Source organism: Pocillopora verrucosa, chromosome 11 (genome assembly GCF_036669915.1).
Source record: "Pocillopora verrucosa isolate sample1 chromosome 11, ASM3666991v2, whole genome shotgun sequence".
NCBI lineage: Eukaryota > Metazoa > Cnidaria > Anthozoa > Scleractinia > Pocilloporidae > Pocillopora > Pocillopora verrucosa.
Genome location: NC_089322.1, coordinates 5,980,799 through 5,990,557, shown reverse-complemented (window position 1 = coordinate 5,990,557; position 9,759 = coordinate 5,980,799). Strand labels below are relative to the sequence as shown.

General features: G+C 37.4%; 1 protein-coding gene across 2 annotated transcripts in view; it reads right to left on the bottom strand.

Annotated features, from left to right (window-relative positions):
• Positions 1-164: 164 nt before the first annotated feature.
• The window catches only part of LOC136276879 (sorting nexin-6-like), a 35,580-nt gene continuing 25,985 nt past the window's right edge, over positions 165-9,759 (bottom strand). Inside the window, exons 1-11 of one of the 2 annotated variants that reach the window (XM_066174712.1) lie at positions 8,034-8,218; positions 7,550-7,952; positions 6,515-6,598; positions 5,391-5,465; positions 4,772-4,802; positions 4,324-4,408; positions 3,771-3,810; positions 3,574-3,660; positions 2,757-2,846; positions 2,479-2,544; positions 165-2,361 (exon numbers count right to left, since the gene is read on the bottom strand). In XM_066174712.1, coding sequence (XP_066030809.1) covers positions 2,314-2,361; positions 2,479-2,544; positions 2,757-2,846; positions 3,574-3,660; positions 3,771-3,810; positions 4,324-4,408; positions 4,772-4,790 — 435 coding nt within the window. In that variant the 5' untranslated portion in view covers positions 4,791-4,802; positions 5,391-5,465; positions 6,515-6,598; positions 7,550-7,952; positions 8,034-8,218 and the 3' untranslated portion in view covers positions 165-2,313. Of the gene's footprint in view, positions 2,362-2,478; positions 2,545-2,756; positions 2,847-3,573; positions 3,661-3,770; positions 3,811-4,323; positions 4,409-4,771; positions 4,803-5,390; positions 5,466-6,514; positions 6,599-7,549; positions 7,953-8,033; positions 8,219-9,759 lie in introns of those variants that run through there. The other variant, XM_066174713.1, reaches the window with a different exon arrangement.

The following is a 9,759-nucleotide window of genomic DNA, read 5'->3' as shown; positions in this document are numbered from 1 at the left end:
GTGGGCTGTAGGAAATTTGTTTTCTTAGGGGAGAGGGTGGGATCGCATGGGGGAACGGAAAGTCGTCGAAAGTCGTCTCTGACAGAGTTAAAAAGAGGACTACAGAAGATTGACTGCACATTAGGGGGATTAATAGAATACCACGGAGCTTCATGGAGGGAACAAGTAAATTTTATTGCTACAAAACCAAAATACTCCGCCCCACACGACTGGTGGGGGAGTCACCAATTTCAAACCGCAAGAGCTTTGGTAGAGTTAAAACGACAATTAGCATCGTACATGGCCCATTCTAAGTTAAACAAATTATTACACTAGGAAAACAGTTTTCATCAGAATAATAAGTATATTCGCATTTAAGTCAACTGAAAACGTCAAGTTCTGCCTTTACAGGTAAAGCTATTCAAACAAAAACCTACCATCGCTAAACCTAATACAAATTACAAAAGCTTTTCAATACAAAGGAAATCAGTTTTTTGGTTGGTACTTTTCACAGGATTGAAAAGGAAATTTTTTTATCCATGTCTGTTACTGCGAAAGTATGTAGAAAACTTTACATATTTGAAACCCATTCATTCAGATTTAATAAAAATATTATTTTATAAAAAGACGTGGAGAAATTAATTCACTCTTTAGTATAATGGTGATCTGCATGAAAAAGCATAAAGCTGAAAATTCACCTTAAGTGTTTATTAAATGTTCTGGGGCCTTGATTCAAGGCTGGTAGCCTTCACAAAATCGAAAAATTACTTTCTGTCATCAAATATTTGCTAATTAAATTTCAAGTCATTGCTGGATTTTTGCCACCATTTCCAGCCAATTTACAATGGTAATAGGACTGAGTGGAGTCTAATTCCATCTTTTGTTATCATACACATGATTAACAAACTTAGACAAAAAAGAAGTAAGAGACCAATTTGTCAATCTGATGATAATCAATATGATTAGAGAAAGAATTGGACGACAAGAAGTCCTGTTACCAATTAATGTTAATTGCTACAATTTCCGAAAACACCAAATACATTTAGGTCAAATATCTCTGGTAGAGACAATGTCTAAAGTAAAAAACATGTCTCCATTTTGGAAATTCTTAATTTTTTTTGGATAAGTGGTTGTTGCTATTGTTATTGTGATTGACTCCGCGATTGGTGGATTTGGCTGAGTGGACTTGTATGATTCGTTGCTTCAACTGTCCAATTACAGGTGTCCGACTACAGCCAACTGTCCAATTACAGCTGTACAGAGTGAGAAGTAAAAAATTAAAGCAGCTCATGCACCAATCACATTTGAAGAAAGTATAATGGTTGTGATTATTGCCTAAATAGCCTGTTCCAGACATTCAGTTGGTAAAACAAAGTGTGATAGTAAACAGAGCTATAATAGCAGAGAAGTGAAAAAGCGAGGGAGGCTTGGGTTGTGTCACTTAATGAACCCCACCTGACCCAACCTCTCTTCCTGTTTCACTTTTCCACTCCAGTCTTCACTCCCTTTTACTAACTGAACGCCTGGAGTGAGCCAATGCCTGAAACGACCTTACATCATTTTAAAAATTATTTTTGTATTGTCTGTGTCAAATAAACATAATCTTATTTCATAACGAAGGTTAGCAATAAATTTTGGCCACCCAAATCTACAGTACCGTCTATTTTCTCTGCACTCATTGATCAAGATCTAAAATATGTGTTAAAAACAGTTAATTAAAATAGCTCATTAAAATAGAAGATCGTTAAGTTCAGTGCATTCCTCACGGGAGTTCAGTCCCGGCTTGTGCTTTCTGATGTAATACGCTTCGTACAATCGCAGATTGACGGGGTCATTTTCACGCGTGATTACTTTGACTTCAATGTTATGGCTGTTGTTGCGATGGTGTGTTGTAAGATGTTTTTTTACCGACGAGTTGTCGTTGGTCAAGTGTTCTTTTGTTCGATCATGTGGGAATCGTGTCGTGCTTCCGATGTAATATTCGCCACAAGCTTTGCACGTGAGCTGATAAACAGTGTTTCTCTGTAGGCATAAATTGGTGTCTGCGATGGGGCAGTTTGGTCTGTTGCATTTCCTTTCTGTTGTGTTGCGTGAAAGGGCTTGTCTCAGAGCGTAGGACTTGTGGGCGATTCGCACTGGGATGTTTTCTCTCTTGAAGATTCCCGTGATTTTTCGGTTTAGCCGGTCTGAGATGAACAGGATTTTGATCTACACTTTTTGATCTTGATTTTTTTCCATACATGAAACAAAACACCTGCAGAATCACCAAAGAGACCCCCAAACACAGACAAAAGAGTGGCATTATCTCAAAATCCCGTTCATCTCACATTCATATCATTGTTTGACATGTGTCACATGTAAACCAACAACAGGGTGGTCTGCCTGTAAAACAAACCGAGAAATGCAACCAGGTAAGGGTGGCATGCAAAATTTTCCAGCAAAGCAGTAAGCTGAAGGTCTAAGTAAAACAAAAGGCCTTTTTTATATCATTTTATTCACCTCTTTCTTTGCAGCTTCTGAAATTGAATTGTATGCTTCCTCTGCATCGTCTTTGGCTTTTTGAAGCTGAAAATAAAAAAATGCGTAGAACAATTTAGGATTCTTCAATTCTGGTGTTCACCATAATTATTCAGAAGCTCAACTTGAACTTCGAGTCTATTGCTAAGTGCAGCCTTATGTGAATCACATGAAAGAACATACTCAGTCACATGTGACAAGATCAGAGAGAGGTACCATTTAAGGAATGTGCATCATGTGCATGTTTGTCAGAACCTTACCATTTCTTGGTTCTTGGGTTTGGCTTTTTCCAGTGCTTTTGTTGCGTTCTCATACTCAACTAGTTTACATGTACGACGGAAAAGCATCTCCTGCAGGGTAAGAGATGGACAAAACAAGTGCAGTAAACAGTTAAAATAATCATCTTGAGACAGCAAGAAGAAATAACCAATTAAAAAAAGGGGTTTTCAAAGTTAGGGCACTGGAATTGCAATCCAGAAGTCCCACATTCCAGCTCATCTGTACTTGATGGTTCCAAATTCAATTATACCATGAAGCATTGTAAATTAAAAAAAAAAACTCCCCAAGTCAGTTCATGATTCCATTCCACCATTCCAGTCTTTGTTTGTAAGTTTTCCATCCCTTTTGCTTAGCAGTATGAAAATGAAATGTAAATTACTCCAAAGGGTGCTTTCTCTACAGATAACCTCTCTCTTGTGCTACATTCATGTAAATGAACTAATACTCACCAATGAATTGAAAAAATTGAATGCAATAGAGATAGAGGGGGTAGAACCCAGTGTTCTCATTCAAGACACAACCCACAAAGCATTTGGGATATGAGAAATAGATTGGTCAACAGTCTGGCTCATGAATTTTTGTTGTTGTTTGGTTATTTTTGGTTTTTCTCTTCTTTCTTTTTTAGATGTGTAGTGATCCTGAGCTTTTCTCAGGCTGTGACAATGCTCTCATCCAACCCCACCCCAAAAGAAAATAGTCACCTCCTTTCCCCTTCCCTAACCCTGCCCACAAAAAGAAAGTTGGTATCCTTTGAAGAGTTCAATAAGATCCAAGTTTTCCAATACATATTTCGCATACCTTGGCAGCATCCATGTATCTGGAATAAAGTTCTAAAGTAAAACCTAACGTGTTGTCATCATTAGTGGACATAACATCCAGTGATTCCTAAAGAAAGGAGAAGACACACACACACACAAGTAAGACAAAACAAATTAAACTCTTGGAATTGAAAATACTGCCAGCAACACTAGTTCCTGTCTAAAAAGCTACCATACCTTGACACCATTTAGTGCGCTTGAAAAAGTCACAAAACTCCTGTAAAAGTAAAAAAAGCTTTTAAAATTAGCTTTTCGTTACACACTGACATCAGACTGTATATTCTCAATACTGTTCTTGGTACAAATTCTATTATACTGACAAGGAGAAGTTGTTCAACAATTAAGAGCTTCTTTGTTTTTTTCTATCATTTCCTTTATTCTCAAGACCTTAATGTACTATGCAGCAGTGATATGGTGAGGAGAATTTAGATGCTGATCACTTCAACAACAGAGGAAGACATAACTATCATGCTAAGGTCTTGATAGGTCTTGATTGCCTCTTACTGCCAGTTCTCATGATGGTTACAGTGAGTAGAGCTAGCATGTAAGATGTGGTAAAACAGTGGTTATTCACATGGGAAAAAAAATCAGCCAAACTATATGTCTGGTCCATCATTGCTTGCATTGGAAGTTTGCCACCACAGGTTAATAATGGAAAGATATGAAATAAATATTGAGTAATTATTACAAAATCACATCATTCAGCAATTTCAGACAAAGAACAACAAACCCTTTCAATTCCTTGGTACTATTATCATCACCAGCAGATGCTGTCATGATGCCAGAACTAAAATCATTCACTGCTAATGCAACACCTAAAATTCACAAAGAAATTCAAAATAACCAAACTTACATATGCATTAATATGCCATCATGGTGAGATTGTCATAATCATACAGTATCCTTTATTATCAAAATCAATCATATATTTTGTAACATCCTGATACATTACAATACTGTATTATTGAATAATAATTCAAGTATGTCTTTGCCACCCTCATGTTGTTTTTACATGGATGTTCTTTAGATATCAATGTTTTTAGCCATACTTTCTGTTAAAATTCACTAGCCTGGACCATTCACCAAAATCATGAGACTTGAAGTTGTAATTTACTATTTCAGCCTAAACAACCTTAATGCAGATTACACATTCCAGCAAATAAAACATTGCTACATACGTTGCTGACTGTGTACCATTTTGGTGAAGTTCTACAAAAAATCATAAGTAGAAAAATATTTATTTATTGAAGGAAAAAATCTCAAAATTGTCAAATCTTACTTAGAAGCTAAAACCAAATCTGACTTTCCTCTAAAACCTTGTTCTCATCATAGGTGCTGTTTGGTGCAAAACCAATTTACAGAATCATAACTTAATTGTTTATGTTATTATTGACAATTAGACATTCTGGCTTTTCAACCACAGTTTCCAGCAGAGTTGGCATTCTGGAATTCCAGGTCTTTTTTTCCCTCATAAAAGACCCCTAAAGCAAACCAACAAGATGCATGTAAATGTAATCTATCCTTCACCCACAAGTAGCTCAGGGTGCAGAATCCTAGCCCAGACTGACGTGGTGAGAGAGAAGCATTTACACCATCAACCCTTAAACTCCCATGCATGACCAAAACATTATTTCTCCTCACCACATCAATACATTACCAAGCAGGCAAATAATGCTCTGATTATTAGTTGATCCACAACCAAATTCTCCCAACTTACATCATATGAATTGTAAGGCAGGCAGTAAAGGGAATTACTGAATCATAATGCATCCCTAGAAAAATATTACAACTACTGACCCCATATGTCTCCTTGGTAAGTGGTGTGTACTCTTCCACAAAATCTCTTTTCTTCTGAAATTCTTCAACAAGATCCTAACCAAAAGGAATAACTTCTGGTTATTTGTATTTCTAGGAAGGCCAAGTCATTCTTGTAATGGTTAAATTCAAAAGAAAGTTAGGTCATCTGTGAGCAGGGCCTCATTAACCCTTTAACTCCCAGAAGTGATGAACATGTAACTTCTCCCTATAATATCCATACATTATTCAGGAAACAGGTGATGAGAATACTCAAACTCATCAGGTACAAGATATTACCCTGATTGAACACCAAATTCTTGTAACTAATTTACAAGGAAATGTGTAGCAGCTACAGGGGAGAATTAATAATCAGATCTTGGGAGTTCAAGGGTTAATTGCACTTTGGCATTAGTTTTCTTCACCTGCAGAAGAGAACGAGGCCTAGTAGAGCAACACGAGCTGGAGAGAGGCCTGTGAATGGTTTCACCCTTTAACTCCCACAAGTGATTGACATAAAACTTCTCCCTACAATATCCATATACATTATTCAGCAAACAGGTAATGAGAATATTCAAACTTGTCAGGTAAAAGCTGCTATCTTGATCTAGTATCAAGTTGTCATAACTAATTTATAAGGAAATGTGTAGCAGCTAAAGGGGACAATTTACAATCAGATCTTGGGAGTTAAAGGGTTAACACTGATAAAGAAGGACCAAGTATTCAGCAGTTTAACCCCTAAGGGTGACTGACATCTAATTTCTCCTCCACCATATCCCCTCTGAATCAAATATTAGGGTCAGGAGAATAAAGGAGCTGATCACCAACTGCAGAAGCTCTTGATTGTTAGACACATTCTCCATGTCGACATCTTAGGGAATGTTTAGAGAACAGTATGGAGAATATACATACTGATGTTAGGCTGTTGAGGGGTTAAAACAGTCTCTCTGTATACTACAATTCAAACTACCATTACTCATATTTACAGTCCTGAATGAGACATACACTGTATGTAATTAAAACAATAATCCAATGATATCAGAACTTTACTATATAAAAACCTACTGGATAAAAAAAAATCATATCAAAACAAAAAAAGTATATAAAAACAATGGAACATTTTGTACCTTGTGACTATGATGCCTGAAATCATCCACAGCTCATGATAGACTTGTCATAAGACCTTTTTTCACTTTGCTTCTGACTGGCTGCTATGTAGGAATAAAAAAAATGTATACCTTACACTGTAAGTGAGTAGAAGAGATGCCATAGATAAACAATTAGCCGCTGGTCTCTGAACTGAAAGGCCAGGCAAATTAATTTCTCAGAGCAAGGAGTTTAATAATGATTATCAAGCCTGATTTTCCCAAGTTCCAACAGATACCAGTATTTTGTTACAAAAAAGTCCCCCAGGCATAAACATACAATCAGCGAGTGGAAAATTGTCAACACATTGCCATTAAAATTGCAATATTCTGGAATTGCATATAGTTTATACATTCCTTACTTTCAACCCTTCCTCTCATGTACAATGTTTCTTTAATTGTTTTACACCATTCTACAACATTGATTGGTGGAGAAGGTTTTTGCAGTGAATTGCAGCTCAATTTTCACTCCATTTCTACATACTTCCTTAGAAGTGGCTCAGTAGAATTGCTGTATTAACTGATTTTGTCTTAAAAACATTCATGACTTAACTAAAGATGAAAACTGTAATTGTTGATTTTATAAAAAATACACCTGCTATGGAGTTAAAATCAAGTGTTGTTTCACCATAGTATGTCACTTTACAAATTTTGGGGGAAAATCACCCACACTTACAGGGATTATTTGAAATACCCACTGTCTCCTTTTTCAAAAACTTTTTTAAATCTTCATCGTTTGAAAAGGCAGGATGGGCAACAAAAAGCTGGAGAAATCTGAAAGACATCAAAATTACAACTCTCGAGATAGACCTATGCAATGTAAACGTGAGTGGTCATGGCCAGAGCTAGTCCCAATATCAGTAAAATAACAACCAGAAGCATTTAACTAATTGTACTGGATGCTGAGCTTATTCATTGCTCAGATAACCATCCCCTTCTTCCCCCCTTCCCCTCTCCCCCACATTGACAATAAAGTGATAACGTATTGTCCTCAAGATTACATAACAGTGACCCTACCGTAGCTTAAATTTGGACTTCTCGATCCGTTGTTCCGGCGTTCCGTTGTGCTTTACCACAATTCCTAACTTTCATATATCCTCTCCTCGTATCCTTTGGGAGATTAGCGTGTCGGAACCCTTTACTACACAACAACCCGCGCACGAAGCACGAAACAAATATTCTCATTCTGGCTGAGTAAGGCAACAACAAAGCTGAGATTTTGTCTTGTTTCTAAGTTTCAGGGCGCGTTCGCATGACATGGCATCACAGAGCAAGGTTTCATACACCCGGGTTAGTTGAAGATTCATGTCTCTCTTTCTCATCAATTTTATCGTTCCTCCCTCAGAAGACCCATGCAAAGAACGTCAAACACCAGGGGACATCACAATCCAGCATATGAAGATCCAATGAGTACCCGAGTCTATGAGGAAATTGAAGAATTGCAGTTTCCGAGTCCTCATTCCCATAATCAGTTACCATAAACACTGAACCACATACTTACACGGAGCTTCGAAACAGTCACTCTGAAGCCTTGAGAAAAGATTTGACAACTTCATATCAACTGAGTTGAGATCCCACTTTTACTACAGTCCTACCTATGCCGGCTTTTTTACCCGCAGATCTGCAATGCATGGGAAAAAGCACTGTGGGGATTCGATATGCAAATTTCCTAGCGTTAACGTAGCCTAAGAGGTCTCGGAAGAGCATGCATCTTATCAAAGATGGCGGCGAACTCATCGTTAAATTATATAATCAGCTCAGTTATGCACGCGTTCTGATTGGTTCTCACTTACGATCTATTGAAGGACAGACGTATAGATGACGTCATAATTAAAACTTTTTTCAATTCTTTATTATATAAAACAAATAGATTCTAAGTTGCCGTGCGTCTGTTCAGTAATAGATCACAGAGGGCGTCAAAATGTAGTAAGAACATCAGTGTGATCTTACCACATTTTGACGTCCTCTGTGATCTATTACTGAACAGACGCACGACAACTTGGAATCTATTTATTAAATGGAAAATCAACAGCGCTGCGCGTGAGTGACGTCACGAAAACTAGATCCTTTCCCCCTCCCCCGCGAGACTCAAACAAAGGGCTCGTTGAGTAATGGAATGGCGTCAGATTTGAATATTTCTTCAGTTTCTTCGACATCTAGCCTTCAAAATGTTGCTATCCTGACAAAAAATGACTGTGTACTTGGATCAAAGTTCGAAAGCGACCCGTAGAATTATACCGTGCAGCAGCTGAAGCGATGTTTAAAGTGTAGAGGTATTAAACAAAATGGAAAAAGATGCGATCCTCTAACACGTGTACACGATTCTCTGAAGTCAGGCAATCACATTGTCCTAGATCCCAGCATTAACGATAGCAAATGGTTTCAATTGAAATTTTAAAAGAAAACAATGCTTCTCTTTTAAGTAATATCAAGAATAATGAGCTTAACCCTTTACACCCTAACATCAGTATGCATATTCTCCATACTGTTCTTTATACATTTCCTAAGGTGCTGAGAGGGAGAATTTGTTTACTGATCAGAAGCTGCTTTTGTTAGGCATCATTTACTTCATTCTCATGACCTCAATATATGGTTCAGGGGTTATATTGTAAGGAGAAATTAGATGCCAGTCACTCTTAGAGTTTAAAGGGTTATTATACCAGTGATTCCATAGTCTGCATGGAAACCGTTCCCGTCACAGGATATACAGCTATTGTTTAACTAACATTCTTATGTCTGGTTACTTTTATCATTAGCCATTGCAACCACTTCTATGTCCTCGTGGATATCATTGTGCAAACTATTTTCTTCCTTTTCAATTGATTCTTCATGAAGCTAAAGTTTAGTTTTCTTTACATCGATCGGCTCGATCCTCTGTTTTGGCCGCTTTCTCTTTCGGCGTAATCGCTCTTCAATTTCCTTTACCGATAAATTGGCCTTTAGAGGATTTGGAAATTCCTTTGTTGGCCCCATTTCACCTGGCCAGTGTAAGGCATAAATGTAAGTGACTCTAGTAACGGTTTTTCACGGTGAAATGTTCGCGTGAGCAGGCATTAATCCATCGTCGACAACGTTCAATGTCTTGCGATGGTTTTGGGAATGGCATGAATAATTTTTTTCCAGTTTCTGTCATTTCATTTAGTGATTTTGGTAGCTCTTCGGGAAATCCTCAAACATTTTCCCCAACAGCAATGCTTCGTACTAACCATTCTTGACTAGAATTATTG